This window comes from Portunus trituberculatus, chromosome 16, assembly GCF_017591435.1.
Source record: "Portunus trituberculatus isolate SZX2019 chromosome 16, ASM1759143v1, whole genome shotgun sequence".
NCBI classification, from domain to species: Eukaryota; Metazoa; Arthropoda; class Malacostraca; order Decapoda; family Portunidae; genus Portunus; species Portunus trituberculatus.
Genome location: NC_059270.1, coordinates 2,270,360 through 2,287,412, shown reverse-complemented (window position 1 = coordinate 2,287,412; position 17,053 = coordinate 2,270,360). Strand labels below are relative to the sequence as shown.

General features: G+C 47.9%; 1 protein-coding gene across 47 annotated transcripts in view; it reads left to right on the top strand.

Annotated features, from left to right (window-relative positions):
* LOC123504409 (microtubule-actin cross-linking factor 1-like) overlaps window positions 1–17,053 on the top strand; it is a 281,273-nt gene that overhangs the window by 214,762 nt on the left and 49,458 nt on the right. For all 47 annotated transcript variants that reach the window (XM_045254883.1, XM_045254879.1, XM_045254914.1 and 44 more), the window contains 2 exons: window positions 2,068–2,161; window positions 5,286–5,392. In XM_045254883.1, coding sequence (XP_045110818.1) covers window positions 2,068–2,161; window positions 5,286–5,392 — 201 coding nt within the window. The remainder of the gene's footprint in view (window positions 1–2,067; window positions 2,162–5,285; window positions 5,393–17,053) is intronic.

Here is a 17,053-nt window from a genome sequence, read left to right as displayed (position 1 = left end):
TACAACTAGTGACGCCATGGCAATACACTCGAGATTCCTTTACTTCTGTCCATCGGCAATAACTAACTCCTGGAGGCCTCGCTAGCAACGTTGAGGCTTGATTCACGTGTGTGTCTGTGTGGTTCATTTAACGGAGGCCTTGGCAGAGGAAGCGTGACTCGTGGGGGTCGTTATGATGTCGCGGTGTTATTAATCGGCCTGGTGTAGCATTCATAATACCTTGACGTGGTTAGCTATCAGTATGTCTCGTTTGGTTTTCCACATTAATGACTATAATGAGAGAGAGAGAGAGAGAGAGAGAGAGAGAGAGAGAAACTGTAACTCTCAATTTCTTCAATACCATGAGGTGTTTCCTTATTCATTCTGGTTACTATTTGGTGATTTAATACAGCTTCAGAAAATCATGTGGTTGATTAAAATAGTGAAGACTGTGGCCATTAATCTTTTGACCCCCATAGACCCTTTCTAATGTCAATAAAATGGCCTAATCGCACACAAATCTCAAGGTAAAACTGTGTCCTAGTATTGAATTTATCAGAAACACGTGAAAATGATTTATTGTCTGCTCGTTTGTCAGTGAGTGGGAGGTAAACAATCCAAACTGATCTAGCCTAGGCGTTCGTGTGTTTTGGGTCTCGTGGGTCGTGTGAACTGATAAGCGTGAGGTCAGCCGCGGGAACCATGGAGGCAATTAATCCAGTTTGTTAAGTGAAAGTTCAGCAGTTATGTAATGCGAGAGTTGATAATGTGATGCGGCAAAAAAAAATAGAAAAAAAATAGTTGACTCGTACATTGGTTTTTGCTCTCTCTCTCTCTCTCTCTCTCTCTCTCTCTCTCTCTCTCTCTCTCTCTCTCTCTCTCTCTCTCTCTCTCTCTCTCTCTCTCTCTCTCTCTCTCTCTCTCTCTCGTCTGGCACTCCTCCACCACGTGTATCGACTTCCATTGAGACTCCCTGACACGTCTCCACATATCTTGAGGCGTAGCAAGGGTGGTGCGCCCTCCCTGCAGTGTTGCCCCGTGCTGCTCTTGCTGTTGCTGTTGCTGTCACTGTCCATGGTTCAGACAGGCGCCGCTAGTCTGTTGCAGCTGAGTTTTATCACTGGCACGATGCATCCATAATTGTTAGTTTCCACGATGGCCTTCCTTGTTACGGGACTCGGTCAGAATGGTGGTGGTGGTGGTGGTGGTGGTGGTGGTGGTGATGATGTACTTAGGTTTGATCATTAGTTGGGTGTTTTTTTGGTGTTTTGTTTGAGTTTTGGTGTTTCTCGTGGTGGGTTTGGGTTGTGTTGTGTGGGTGTGGTGGTGGTGGTTGGTGTTGTGGTATTGTGTTGTGGTGTTTTGGGGGTTGAGGTGTGGTGTTTGTGTTTCCTCTCGTGTGTGTGTGTGTGTGTGTGTGTGTGTGTGTGTGTGTGTGCCTTTGTTTATGTTTTATCTAGCTGTCTGTTTATCTTTCTTTGTCTTTTTAGTTTGTTTCTTTTGTTGTATGATTCTCTCTCTCTCTCTCTCTCCCTCTCTCTCTTTCTCTCTCCGTCAGAATACCTGTCACCTTTCCTGTCTGTCACTCCACGTGTTTACCTTTCCTAATGTTACGTAACTGCCTCGCCTTTACCGTCGATCGCCAGCTGTGGAGTGTCACGTCCGCTAAGCTTTGTTATTGTTTTGTTGGGGGTTCTTAGTATTAGGATAAATTTAGTTGGCAATGGCTACGGATCAATGTGGTCTGTTGCGTTTACTTGCTGAATATTTTTGTTGTTTTTGGACGCGAAGAAATGATGTGGATTTATATGCACTATTTCTTATTTTTTCTTGTTCGTTTCTTATTAGTATTTGATCAATATTTCACCAAGATATTTTTTTTCGTGCCTCGGTAATTGAAAGGAACGTTCGTACATGTTTGAAAGTGTAAATGTAACTGTGTGTGTGTGTGTGTGTGTGTGTCCCTACCTGCACACCTGTATGTAAACTTGTATCAGCGTGCTTGATATTGTAAGATAACAGCAGGTGTGGTGGTGGTGGTGGTGGTGCAGGTGTGATATACTGACGTGTGCCTTCTCTCTTCCCCAGGAGCGCCAGCAAGCCCGCCTCGCTGAACCGTGACCGCCTTGACGAACAGCTTCGGGAACACCGCCAGCTCCACGCCGATATCATGTCCCACCAGGTAAGAAGCTCCTTTCTGCCCCTCTTGTGACCCCGGCCTGTCTTCCTACCTATCTAACCTAACGTAACCTAATCTAACCTAACCTACTGTCTCAATATCCTTTTTTGTTTTACTTACTTTCTTTTTCTATTGGTTTAAGTCCGTTTACTTGTGTTCATAACTTGTCTAGCCTTTTTTTTTTTTTATATTGTCTTTTTCCTCTACCTGTTAGTGTGTACTGCTATTTATTCGTTCTTCTTTCTGTTTACCTGCCTTACTTTCTATCTTATTGTGTGATTTTAGTGTTGTGCTGGTCTCTCTCTCTCTCTCTCTCTCTCTCTCTCTCTCTCTCTCTCTCGAGGTTAATTCAATAATAAGCGTTGATTATGCTAAGTTAAGTCATTCTTACTGGATTTCTCTTGCCCCGTTCCTCTTTCCCCCAATCCTCCGCGCGGCAATCTATTATCGGGGCGGGGCGAGGACCAGGCATTATCTCGGTCATCCTCCACGATAGTAGTCACCTGAGTCTTGTAATCTACGTTCCCCCGGTCAGCCACTTCCAGCCGCTGCAGCTTTCGCCAAAATAGTATTATACCTTGGGCCGCAGCAGCGTGTCCCGGTGTATTCTGCCCTGATGTTTATTGGCGAGTGTGTGTGAGCTACTGTGGCACCTGTCGCTCCTCTAATGTTACCTGTGTGGTGCGGTGCGGTGCGGTGGCTTGTCCATCTAATCAACCTATGAGATTTTTTTTCTTTTTCCGGGTCTATCTGTCTCATTGTTCCCTTTTAGTGTGTGACGTCATTCTTTCTACGTCACTACTTCCTTCTCCCTCTTGCGTCACTGTCTCCCTCTCTCTCTGCTTCCCTCTTCTACTCCTACGTCACCACCTGCCTCTTCTCCTCCCTTCTCCTACGTCATCAACACTCATCACCTCCTTCCGTCTCTTCCTCCTTCCATGCCTCTTTCACCACCACTACCACCCGCCACCACGACCACCACCATGTGCACCCTTCTCATCTTGCTCTCTTTCCCTCCACACACCCACTTACACATTCTCTTCTCCAAGTACTCTCTCTTCTCTCCTCTCCATCACTCTTATTCCGTGTCTTTTCCTCCCTTCCTCTCCCTCTCTCTCTCTTTCTTATTCCTTATTCTTCCCCTCTCCCATGCTGTTCTCTTGATCGTCTTTATATATCTCTTTCCTCATTCTTCTTTGTTATGCATATCCTGCGGTCCATTTGTGTTTCATGATCACATTCTTGTAATTATTCTTCGTTTCCTCCTCCTCCTCCTCCTCCTCCTTCTCCACCTCCTCCTCTTCATTCCCTCTATTTATCTCTTTCCTCATCCTTCTTTGTTATACTTTATCTTCTGTCTATCTTTGTTTCATGATCGCATTTTCGTAATTAATCTGCGTTTTGTCTCCTCCTTTTCTTTCTCCTCCTCCTCCTCCTCCTCCTCCTCCTCCTCCTCCTCCTCCTCCTCCTCCTCCTCCTCCTCCTCCTCCTCCTTTTTCTGCTTATTCTCCTGCTTCTCCTCCTTTTCTTTCTGCTCCTCCTTCTCCTGCTTCTCCTCCTTTTCCTTCCTTCCTTCTCTCTGCAATCTGTTTTTTTTTTTTTAATCTTCTGTGCTTACTGTTCATATTTCTTTTCATTTACTCATCTTTTTTGTATTTTTTTTTACCTTTTACTATTTCCCGCATTTCTTTCTCCTTTTTTTGCTACTCTTCTTCAGTTTCTTCATCTTACCCCGTCTCCTTTCTTCACTACTCCTCCATTTATCAAGCTCCGTCTCTTCCTCCCTCCTTTGTCTGGTCTAACTCACTCCTGCCACTCATTAACATCCCAAACTCCCTTCCTCATTCGCCTGTCTTATCGGCCTTGTCTGCCACTCCTCCCTGCCCGTGCCTCACCACCCGTACACTCCCATCCATTATTTTTTGGCCTTCAAGACTATATATTCTCGCTTCCCCAACTCCGTCCCTTTCCCCCTTCGCCTCAGTAGGTTGGGCTGCCACCACCTGCCGCCCCTTGCACCCACGCACATTCCTGGCTGCTCGAGTGTGCCCCAGCCCTCAGGTAACAGCCCAGGCCGCCGCTCAAATCCATACTGCTGACATTCTCTGCGGTAAATTCTCGCGATCCGTCCTTCGTTTTAGCAAATCTCTCCCGGTGGTTTGAGTTAGTGTGGTGGTTGATGGGGACGCCTCAGTGGTGATGGGGTAGCCTTGCGTGGTGGCGGAAGAGATAGGAAGTGATTTGAGGCATTTAGGGTTGAAAAACAGTGGGAGTGACGTGTTGGAGGGCCAGCATCACCACAAGCTTTAAAAACAAGTGAGTTGCGGCAGAAGCGGATGTTGTGCGGCTTCTGTTGCCGCCACATGACTCACCCGCCCACACGTGCTCCTGCTCCTACCGTGGCAGTTTTAGTGGCAGGGAGGAAACTAGAACTTTTCGATCCCTTAACGTCACGGTCATCAAGAATGGCGAAGGTTTCCACCGGATATAAATTGTGTATAGATATGCTTCAGTTTTCATGTTTTTGCTTAATTCTGGATAGTCGTCGCATAATTACTGATTGGCCAGTCTGTGCCCGGCCGCCGAGACTGTGCTTCCTGGGTTTAAGAAACTGGAACAGCTTTATTATTCCGAGACGTGACCGCCCCAGGTGGAGGCTTGCAGGGCAATGGGGCGTGACCGCCGCCCGCCATTAGGGAGCAGGGCTGCGCGCCTCCCCTCGTCCACGCGTTCTGGCTCAGCCTCGTCTTATTGCTGTCTGCCTTGCTCATATCCCTCGGTGATTGCCATGTTAAATGAACCAATTTCCCTTTCAATAAAACAGTATTAGCGAACATGTTTGTGGTTATTTATTCATATCAAATGTCACTGCATTGCGTATCATGAGCACAGGAGCTGCATTTTGCATGATGTGCATTCAGGCTTTGCCAACATAAAAGCTGCACAGAAATTTATTAGTAAACTTTTTTCGTGTTTACCTGTTTTTTCTGTTTTATATTTTTCAAATCACCACATTAGTGTGTGTGTGTGTGTGTGTGTGTGTGTGTGTGTGTGTGTGTGTGTGTGTGTGTCTAGTGATGGCTCCTTTGCCTGCCACACACTCACCCTCTCCCTCTCTCTTCCGCAGGTGTCCGTGGTGCGGATAAACGACTCGGCCGAGGCCTTGCTCACCTCGGCCTCGAACGCCCGAGTCGCCAAGAAGATCGAAACCAAACTACGAGAGCTCAACACAAAGTGAGTACCCGCACCCTCCACACTTGTGTCCACTCTGTGGTCACGTGTTCAGATGTTTGCTTTCTTGTACGTGTTTCATGCTACACACTCAGTTACACACTCACATGCTTACATTTGTGTCTCCCATTACAAAATCAAGTATAATTGACGGTTACGTGTTGACACATTCCACCTTGTTGGGCGTGCACGTCATGGCAGGTGTTTCCCGGTCTGTCTAGCGCCCTCTCACTGACGCTGAGGCTTCGGTCCGTCACTACTCAGCGCCTACGAAACTGTATCGATATGAGCACGCCCTTTTTAGCAGTCCTTGATGCGGAATCAAGCGCAGCAGTGTTAGAAAAGCTGTTTCTAGTATGCAGTAACCTGTTCGTACCGGCGCTTAGTGACAGGTGTTTGTGGCACAGGTGAGCGGGGAAGCCAGGTGTATCTGGCGTGTGGGTGTGGGAGGGGTAGGGAGAGGGGAGAATGGGGAGAGGCGGAGGCATCGTGGCGCTGGAAAAGCAGTCATGGATATTTTTAGTTGTGATGAATGGTCACGTGGGTGTCCCCTTTCACTGGTGGGGTGAGGGGGGTACTGTACTACCTGCATACTCTCTCTCTCTCTCTCTCTCTCTCTCTCTCTCTCTCTCTCTCTCTCTCTCTCTCTTTGTGTCTAGTAACGTCTTTAACATTCACTTAACAGACATATTCGCGTCCCACTGGTACAGAAATACCTTTTCTGATAAGCCAGCGCGAGGCGGGCGTGTGTGGTATGTGAAAGACCTCAGTCTCACTCATAGATCGGGCTACATACATTGTAAATTCTCGCTAGGGAGGGCAAAGCTGACATTCACCATTTCAGCACGTGATCATCAAGACTTGAGTGAAGTAGGCTGGGGGTGAATCACACACACACACACACACACACACACACACACACACACACACACACACACACACACACACACACACACACACACACACACACCACCACCACCACCACCACAGCGTAGTGTAGTGGTTAGCACGCTCGACTCACACTCGAGAGGGTCCGGGTTCGAGTCCCGGAGGCGGCGAGGCAAATGGGCAAGCCTTTTAATGTGTAGCCCCTGTTCACCTAGCAGTAAATAGGTACGGGATGTAACTCGAGGGGTTATGGCCTCGCTTTCCCGGTGTGTGGAGTGTGTTGTGGTCTCAGTCCTACCCAAAAATCGGTATATGAGCTCTTGAGCTCGCTCCGTGATGGGGAAGACTGGCTGGGGGACCAGCAGACGACCGAGGTGAATTACACACACACGGACTGAACTTTACAGAATCGATTGCTTCCTTGATCATTTCTTCCTCAGACCTGCACAGATGTGGAAGGTCGTCTCGTGTGTGTGTGTGTGTGTGTGTGTGTGTGTGTGTGTGTGTGTGTGTGTGTGTGTGTGTGTGTGTGTGTGATGACATTGCAGCTCCTCCCCTTGTCCAGCCTTTCTGCTTTCCTCATCTAGGGATTATTTCAGGAGCCCCTCGTCCCCATTACTTGAACCCTTGTCAATAAGAGCCACTGTCAGGAGCGTCGTGACAGTCGCTGCAAAGTTTCGTGAGTGAGGTGACGTCGCGTGTTGCTTCCGCCGTGTCTGGCCTGGGCGAGTCTGGTGGAGTCCTGTCGCAAGATTGTCTGTGTTAGTTTGTCAAGAGCAGGATGGGCCGTAATGCAGACCCTGATCGTAATTCCATGTTGCGTCTTTTTTCGGTCCCAGAAGATAACGAGAAATTGGTCGCAGGATTGTCAACGTGTGACGCAGCAATAGAACCTTTGATCATTTTGTATTGTGGATTTGGTCGCTGAAAATACGAAGTTTATTTCTATTAATTCCCTCAGTACTGGGCCACATCTTTACCTTAATTTTTTAGTATGATTAGACGATTTTATTTACATTAGGAAAGGTCTATGGAGGTCATAAGGTTAATGGCCTAAGTCCTCACAATTTTAATCCCCCACATAAGTTTCTGAAGCTGTATAAAATCACCAAATAGTTAACAGAATGAATATGGAAACGTGTCATGGTACTGAAGGGGTTAAAGAGGGGAAAGATAAGGAATAGTGTGTCCAAGGAAGAGGAATACTGAGAAATATTTACATTTTCGCCCACAAAGTATGAAATAACTCGGAGAAAGATGGGAACACGATACCAGTTAGAACGATAATAAGGAATACGAAGAATGACAGGAACGGAGAAGAGAAAGAGGAGGAGGAGGAAGAAGGAGGAGGAGGAGCAGTAAAACGTACCCTGCCTTATAGCGTCATGAGATCCCCGTGATTAGAGGGACGTCAGACACCCTACACCGCCTCCTAAACTCCCTTGAGGCTTCACGCTTCCCTCAACATCCTTTCACTTTCTACACTACACTAATATTTTTTTCTCTCTCCTTTTGTCTTGCTGCCTTCCCAGGTGCACACAACCCGCATTCCTCACACATTCCACCGAAGACTTCCCTTTTGCTAAATCTGACAAGGCGCTCTCATGTTTTCTGCACCAGCGCCACCTGACGTTGATGGCGTGTTGCTCTTTGAGGGTGGAGATATTTGTAAGGGAGGCGCGCCGGTTGAGTGGAGAGCCCCGTAGATCACAGCAGTGTAAGGCGAGCTGTGTAAAGAGCATCAAAGAGAGTGCCACGCGCCGCACCAAGAGTTACTATATTTGAACTTCATATTAACCCCTTCAATACTGAGACGCAGTTTTACCATGATTTTTTAAGTATGATTAGACGATTTTACTTGCATTAGGAAGGGTCTATAAAGGTTAAAAGATTAATAGCCAAAGTCTTCACTATTTTAATCCCCACATAAGTTTCTGAAGCTGTATAAAATCATTAAATTGTAACCAGAATAAATATGAAAACGCGGCAAGGTACTGAAGGGTTTAAAGAGCAGAATTAGAAACCCCATAAACATCATAATGAAGAGGAACTAATCGCTTGTAAGAGAACAGTGATGCATGGCTCGACGTAAACTTTATAAGACAGAAAGGAATTGGAAACATTATAAACAGCGTGATAAAGAAACACCTGTCACTTGGCTATGAGTTGTTTAACCCCTTCAGTACTGGGACGCATGAGTTCGGATATAATTTGACGATTTTGTTTTCATTAAGAAGGGTGTGTGAAGGTCAGAAGATTAATAGCTAGAGTCTCCACTATTTTAACCCCCACATAAGTTTCTAAAGCTGTATAAAATCATATAGTAAAGCAGAATAAATATGAAAACGTGTCATGGTGCTGAAGAGGTTAGCCAGTTGTGGTGCGGCGTTGCTAATATTGGAGGGATAGAAACTTGATAAACTGCATTATGATAAACCACTTGCGCTTCTACGTAAAGAGAAGGGATTGGCGCATCTATGTGGCACCAATAGAAGAAGTTGAGTCCTGGGAATGCTGAGTTTGGGTGGCGGAGGGTGACCTTGGCGCCTCCCGCAGTTCTCCCTCTTCCACCGGTACACGCACACCGGCGTTTGCTCTAAGGTTACAGTTTAACGAAGGTGTCACGCCAGATCAGGCAGTAGTGAACGATGGGCATGTTTACCAGTGTGGTTGTAAGTAATTGCACGTCTGGAAGCGAAAAGTGCAGCGGTGAATGTCATGTGGAAGTGATAACGAATGTAAACATGTGCGGTGTGTGCAGGATGAGAATAGCGGTTTGTGTGTGTGTGTGTGTGTGTGTGTGTGTGTGTGTGTGTGTGTGTGTGTGTGTGTGTGTGTGTGTGTGGCAGTGAAGTCGAACCTGTTCTGTGTGTGTGTGTGTGTGTGTGTGTGTGTGTGTGTGTGTGTGTGTGTGTGTGTGTGTGTGTTCATGGTGTGGACACAGCTGGCCGCACAGAAACTACTGCCGCGGTAAGCAAAAATGTATAAAAACTCAACCTCAAGGGAAAGAAATGTGGCTTATTTGAATAACATTCTTGTATATTTGGAGTCATCGCTTTAGCCAGTCAGGCGAGAGAGGAGCCGTGACATGTTAAACGAGATGATAGTGAGGAAACAAGCTTGGCAGTGTGCTACGCTTGCTAGTTGTGGCTGTTGGGCGCCTGACAAAAGTCCCAGGTGGAGGGAAGGAAGGAGAAGGGGTGGGGGCGAGAGGAGGCGTCGCTCCCTCCCGCACCAGCACTAGCACCAGGACCACTGCACCACAGCAAGTCCCGTCAAGGGGATCAGGTTAGCGAGGCGACAGAAACATTTCACTTGCCTCGCCTCGTAAACAGATAATACTTTCAGGCTCAGAACATTCATCCCGCGTGGCTTAATATAATAAATGGGATTTCTAAAGATAATACCATCAAGTGAATCCTTCCCTTGATAATCTGCGAGAAACAATCATCCCCACGAGTTGCTGGATAAACGCTGCAATTTTGTGACCAACGAAGCTCTTGAAGAAATGGTTTGTCTAATAATACGAGCTTAAAGTTGCTGAATTATTCTTAGAGGGAGATGAGGAACGAGACACGTTGTTTACTGTGCAATATGTTTAGTTTGGCCCTTCATGGTGACCGGTGCATCAGTAAAAGGTTCTCTGGCTGACATAGGACGTGGCTCTAATGTAATGGCCGCGTCTTTCCCTAGTCGCCTTTTATCTGTGTGTGTTTACGAACTGGTTTCAATTACATAAATAGATCGACCACGTAAGGATATAGATGTTGTTGATGATGATGATGATGCTTGTGTTGGTGTATAAATAGTCGAGTGGGAGGTGATGCTTGCACGAACAGAAAAGCAGAGAGAGAGAGAGAGAGAGAGAGAGAGAGAGAATTTAGTGATAAGTCTTTTATAGAATCTCTCTATTTATATTCAAGTATTTTATCTGCGTTCTTTTCATTTTCATCTTTTTCACTTTAAGAATTTTTTGCGCATTACATTATCTTCACCTGGCAAACTTCTTCATATATTTTTACATGACATATTTTCATCCAACAAACTTCACTGCATCATTTCCTCCCTTTATCCTTACCTGAGAAACTTCCAGCGTGCGTCCATTCACGCGTCTTTCCCCTCTAAAGCAGAATATATTTGCGCTCTCATTAAGTTTTCCACGTGATGGGTGAGTGGTGATGGCGAGGTGTTAGCGGCGGTGGGGGTCGTGAGAAGCGGCCATATGGGAGTTTATTTTAGGAGGTCGAGAATGGCCCCACTTGATTGTTTTAGTCTCTCGTGTCCAGACATCGTAACCGTGTTGGCAGCGGGATGATGTCTGGCCAATCTTAGCCACCTGTTGTTTTGCCGGGATGGGAATAAAAGGAACTGCCGGAAGGGAGAGATAGAGAGAGAGACCCGATTTCAGAAACGCCTTTTTTTCTCACTACGACAATTTTCCAAGGCCACAGAGACAACTAGCCGGGTTTTCAAGGCAGTTTTTCCTTTAAATAAACTAGAAATCTTACCAATCTATCACCAGAACCATAGAAATACCCTTAAAAACATGAGTATCTTCAACTGGAGCCTTTGGAAAGCAGTGATGGTGAGAGAGCAAAGGAGCAAAGCGTTTCAGAATACCACCCATAGACAGAAACGAGAGATTTTTATTAGACTTGATAGGTAGGAATTCATACATACACAGTCCCAGTCGTTGAGATGCAAACAAAGCGGTCATCGTGGCGTCAGATTCTTTATCGAGGCATTGCTTCACGGAGCGGCTCATGCATTTCAAATTGGTAGTGGTGGTAGTACTTCGGTGTACAGGTGAATTAAAATGAGATGGGAGGGTGGGTAGGTGGGCGAGCGGGTGGGTTGGTTGTTGAGTAAGCGGGAGACTTAGGGTAGGAAGAAGCATCAGCACCACTAGTACCAGCACCAGCATCACCAAGGCTCTTAGGGTGGGGCAGGCGGCAGGGTGGGTGGGTGGGTGCGTAGGCGGGAGACGTTTGGGTATAGGAAGAAGCACCAGCACCACTATCAGCAGCATCATCAGCAAGGTGGCCTGACGTGGGCGGTGAAGGTGCGTGGCCGGTAAGCAATCTACCCGCATGATGCTTTACGTTCTCGGTAAAGCAAAAGGTCAGGGTTTGTGAGGTGAAGGAGTGGTGGTGGTTGTGGTGGGGTTGAAGGGGGGAGGGTGGTAAGGCTGCGGTGAGCGTGTGTGTGTGTGTGTGTGTGTGTGTGTGTGTGTGGGTGGAAGAGTAATAGTCATGTGGATGGGTGGCGTGGGCGAGGCTGTTGCTATGAGTGTGGGCGGGAAGATGAGTGTATAGGTCAGGCTGGAGCACAGGCGGTGATGATGCGATTTTGGAAGTAGGCGAACTGTGGGTGTGGATCGTGGGTGGTGTGTGAGTCAGGGTGTAGGTCAGGCAGCGTGTAGGCGTTAAGTTACGAGGTGTGTGTGTCTGTGTGTGCGTGTGTGCGAGCGAGGAGCATAGCATTAGTCACGAAAGCCTCAGTAACTTGGTGCGGTTTCATCACTCAAGCTTCACCATAAGTAGAAGGTAATTAAGTAACACAATATCCAGCCACTTTCACCAGCGTTTGATTTTATGGTAATAATATTCACCACTTCACTGAGCACCTTGTGTTGGCGCGTGGTCGTCGCCGGGCCGCGCTGCGTTGCTTGGGTGGGTGTGTGTGTATGTGTGTGTGGCAGGTGTTGGCCGCTGCGCTGGGTTCACTATAGTTGGGGTGTTTCCCTGTCAAAAACTCCCGAGAAGTGACGCCCAGATAATGGTGATATCCTCGCCATTACCAGCCCAGCCTCCTTGCTCTCTAGGCGGACCGCAGGGTCCCCGCCTTGAGGGTTGACGCCTATCTCTGTCCCGTCCCCTTCCACCCATCCACTACCACCTCCTCCTCCTCCTCGTGTGTGTGTCTGTCTGTTGCAGCTTGAGTCAATTGAATGCATTTCCACCCACATTGCTTTGATGCCCACACACACACACACACACACACACACACACACACACACACACACACACACACACACACACACACACACACACACACACACACACACACACACACACACGGCCGGGTGGAGATATTTGGGTGTGTCTCCTTTGACGTGTAGCCCCTGTTCACCTAGCAGTGAGTAGGTACGGGATGTAAATCGAGGAGTTGTGACCTTGTTGTCCCGGTGTGTGGTGTGTGCCTGGTCTCAGGCCTATCCGAAGATCGGAAATAATGAGCTCTGAGCTCGTTCCGTAGGGTAACGTCTGGCTGTCTCGTCAGAGACTGCAACAGATCAAACAGTGAAACACACACACACACGGACATGAAGGGTGTGAGAATTCGGCAGTGTGTAAACAATAACGTAGTCAGAATTGTTCTCTACACATAACACGTTCTTATAAGTGAGTTCTTGGTTAGCAGCGAGGCACGAGTCCCCACACGTCAGCCGCTCAGGTGTTGGCAGCAAACAAGGCATAGATTCCGCCACATTAGTGTTCTGCGATGGTCAGCGTCACGCCCGGTGATTTAATGGATTTGATGGCTGACCCCGTTATGGCATTGGAAGGTTGTCAGGCTGTTATTGGTATTAATGGTGACCCAAGTGATGTCGGGTATATTTCCTTAAGTGTGTGTGTGTGTGTGTGTGTGTGTGTGTGTGTGTGTGTGTGTGTGTGCGCGCTATAAATAGAGTGAGTTTCTTTGCTATTTATTTCCATGAGGGCGGAACAGCAGTGAATGATGCGGCGCAAACCACTTACATTATTCCGTCCACACTTCACGCCTCCACACTCACACCCACTCACACCCACTCACCTCCCTGACCACTTTACCTCGTTTTATTCCTCCTCACTCCTCGCTACGCCCACACCTAGACACACAACGCCCTCCACACCCGCCACCCACCGCCACTCAACACAGCACAGCACTATTCTCCCCTCAGTGCCCTCACCACCTCACCACACCCAGGCCACGCACTTCACATGTCCCCTCATCAGGTCTTTCCTATTATGCCAACCTTTTATCCCCCTCCATTCCCCAGTGACGCCCTCCTTCCCTCCCTCCCTCCCGTCCCTCACTAAGCGCCTCGGCCACACCCTCACCATCACCATCACTCCCATTCATCTCTGGCAAGTCGTAACATATATTCATGCTTCTCTACACCCCATTGTTACCTCGGCTCATGGTCTTGTCCATTTTTTTTTTTTTTACCTCCTGCCAGGAAAGTTCCCCACTCCCTGCTTACGGAACGGTTGTTGATAATCCTTCACTGAGTAATGATACCATAGAGGCTGGCTTTCGTCCACCATTTATCATACGTGTTTTGAAAGTCACCATTGAGGAAGTCTAGACGATGGTAGCTCGTTTTTTCTGACCTGTGGGTTCGTGGGGACTCCAGAATTTAAAGTAGAAACTGCTTTGGCACCGATTATACCTTTTACGGTGACTGCCACACACACACGGACCATTGTATCTAAACTTCTTCGCTTCTTGCAGCTCTTCCTGTCTCGCACCTCGCGCCATGCCACTCTCAGTTCGTTCTTTTTACTTAGAGCTCACTGGTAGCACGCGTATTTTGGTTCTTACGCCGCTGCTTCTACGTGTGGGTCGTGTGGGTAGCATGACGGGCCTGGAGTGCTGTGGTGGGGAGCGAGAGGGCTGCGGTGGCGTGGTGGTGAGGTGGAGTAATGGGGAAGCGGTGGGATCACATGCTGTCTTCCTCCCGCACTGAGATAGGTGGTTGTGGGGAGCAGCCGCAGGTCTCCTAACCAGACTGCTTGGTCTCGTGTCCCCCCTTGAGTTTGATTTAGCTTTTTTTCTTTTTAACGCTCACTGTTTTGTTATCATTATTTTCTTTTACTGTACGTGTTTCTGGTTTACTTTTATGTTCGAGTATTAGTCATCTGTCTGTGTAGCGTTGTCTGTCTTCTGTCTATGTAAATCTTGATCTATTTTTTTTTTTTTGTCTAGCATCGACCTTGCCATTGCCGCCTCCTCCTCCTCCTCTTCCTCCTCCTCCTCCTCCTCTTCTTCCTCCTCCTCCTCTTCTTCCTCCTCCTCCTCATCCTCATCCTCCTCCTTCTACACGTTAGGCAAAGAAGAAGGAAAACAAGTGTCCCGGTTTAGTGCGCCGACACGAATAATTACCTTCGCGTTGTCAGACTTACACTCATTCTGTTATCGATACTGTTGCGGCGAGGGCGAGGCAGCGATAAGAGGTGACGGCTGCTGGCGCTGGGGGAAATTAATGGGAGGATTTATAGGTACGAGGTGTGTAGGGAGAGTGGTGCTGGTGGTGGCGGTTGGGTGAGAGCAACACCGGTGATAAGGAGTGGTGTAGCATTAAAGTTATCGAGCTGGAGAGGGAGGGAGGAAGGGAGAGGATCCTTGTTCATTATTTTTTTTCTGCCTATGTCTCTGGTATGAGGGAGTAATAAGGTTGAGGGGAGTGGGGAGAGGCTGGCAGACTCGAGGAATGTGTGGGGACGTGGCGGAGGGGGCCGGGCCGAGGCGGTGAAGGGGTGCTGGGATACGAGCGGCCTTGTCTGTCCGTGTAAGAAGCTTGTGTATGTCTGGGGGAGTCCTGTCCGTGTCTATCCGTCCCTTCCTCCCTCCCTCCCTCCTGCGGCCTTCTTAAACTTCCCCCCACCAGGTGCCCCATGATTGAGGCTGCAGGCACACACATATGAAGGTAATTGGCGCTTCCTCCTCCTCCTCCTCCTCCTCCTCTTACTCCATATCCTCCGGTGTTGTTATTGTTGATTCTCTTTCTTCATTTTACTTCACTCCTCTCCGTTCCACTCAGTCCCTCACACTTCTCTCTTCTCTCCACTCAGCCTGATTTCTTTCATCTCAACTTTTCCTTCTCGCCTTCCCTTTTTCCTTCTCTTGTATCCCGGAGTGGTTTGACAAGTGAGTGACAAGGTATTCCTGCAGCGATCACGTGGAGTGGCAGGGTCTGGTTGAGTCTCCAGTGCACGGAGGGTACGAATGCAAGCCTTATAGTACTTGTATCGTTGCCTGTGCCTCTTCTGATATAGGAACGACCCCACGCTGAAGGAAGGCGGATGTTGCTTGGAAGTTTCCCCGCGGCTGTTTATCTGATCGCTAGCACTGATAGTTCGAGGAGTTCTTGGCGTTATCCCGCTCCATCTGGCCTTGGGAACCTTAAAGAATTCGATCATAGGAGGGTCGTGAGTATAAGGCGCGGCGTGGGGCGAGTGAGCGGGGAACGTGACTAGGATGAGTTTGTGTGTGTAGAGAGAGGAGGAGGGAGAAGAAGAGGAGGAAGAGGAAGAGGAGGAGGGAAAGAATTACCATCTATAACACACACGGCAGACTTTCATAACTGCCAGAACGCGCTCTCGACATTTCACCCAGCCTATTCCTCCTCCTCCTCCTCCTCCTCCTCCTCCTCCTCCTCCTCCCAGCCACCTTCTTCCTCTTCCTCTCCCTCCTCTTCCTCCATGCTCCATCACGACCTCTCCTTTCAGCGTCCCAAGCCCCGTCAATCGCATCTGTTCTCTCTCTCTTCCTTCTTGTACTCTCTCTCTCTCTCTCTCTCTCTCTCTCTCTCTCTCTCTCTCTCTCTCTCTCTCTCTCTCTCTCTCTCTCTCTCTCTCTCTATTTCTTTCATCGTCTTTCTTTTTTCTTTTCACAGCCACGATTTGTTGATACCACGCTGTAATTGTAATGTAAGTTTTCCTCCTCCTCCTCCTCCTCCTCCTCCTCCTCCTCCTCCTCCTCCTATTTTAACATCTTATTCTATTTCCTTCACTTTACGTTAGGCAATGAAGTTTCTCACAAGCTCGTAAAGGAATGACAGGTTTACTACAGTCTTACCTTCCTTTGTGTTCCTTTTAGCCTTACTCCCTCCTAGCCTTGCCACATTTTCTCTCTCTCTCTCTCTCTCTCTATCTCTATCTCTATCCTTTTCTTTACGCGTGGTCGTGAGTGCCCTGCCTGTTACATTCTCTAGGGAACTCCCCACTTACCCACAACCTTCCCCGTAGTTAAGGTGTGTCTCCTCACTCCCATGGTACTCTCATAACACGTCGTTCCATGCACTGTACCGTGCCGTATACCTCGCCTCGTAATGTGACACCGCTGCTGCATTAAATCATTCTGTTCGTTGTAGTAATTTGTTCTCATGTTCCTTAGAAGTAAAAGTTATGTGTGTTTTTAGTGTTTTGTGTGGTTTTAATGTGGTGTAGTGGCTGTAAGTGAGACGAGAGAGCAGTGCCGTGGCTGATGTAGTAGTTCGTGAAGTTAGACGAGGTAGCAGTGCCGTTGTTGGTGTGGTAGTTGATGTTAGACGAGATAGCAGTGAAGTGAAGGAGTTAGCAGTGCCGTGGTTGGTGTAGTAGTTACTGAAGTTAGACGGATCAAAATTGTCGTAGTTTTTTTTCTTGTAATGGAGTGAAATTAGACAGTGTAGGAAGTGTTCAGGTTGTATTGTTGGAAATGTATGGTGATGTTATGTAAATTCTCTATCTTCAGCTTCTCTCTATCTTTTCTCTACCTTCTCTCCACCTTCTCTCCATCTTTTTCCACCCTCCTTCTACCTTCTCTCCATCTTTCCTCCACCTTCCCTCCAACTTCTCTCCACTTTTTTCTCCACCTTTTCTCTAACTTCTCTTCACCTTTCCAGCTTCTCTTCCTTATCTCCACCTTCTCCACCTTCCCTACATCTTCTCTCCATCTTTTCCATCTTCTCTACCTTCCCTCCAATTTCTCCACCTTCCCTCCACCTTCCCTCCACATTTTCTCCACTTG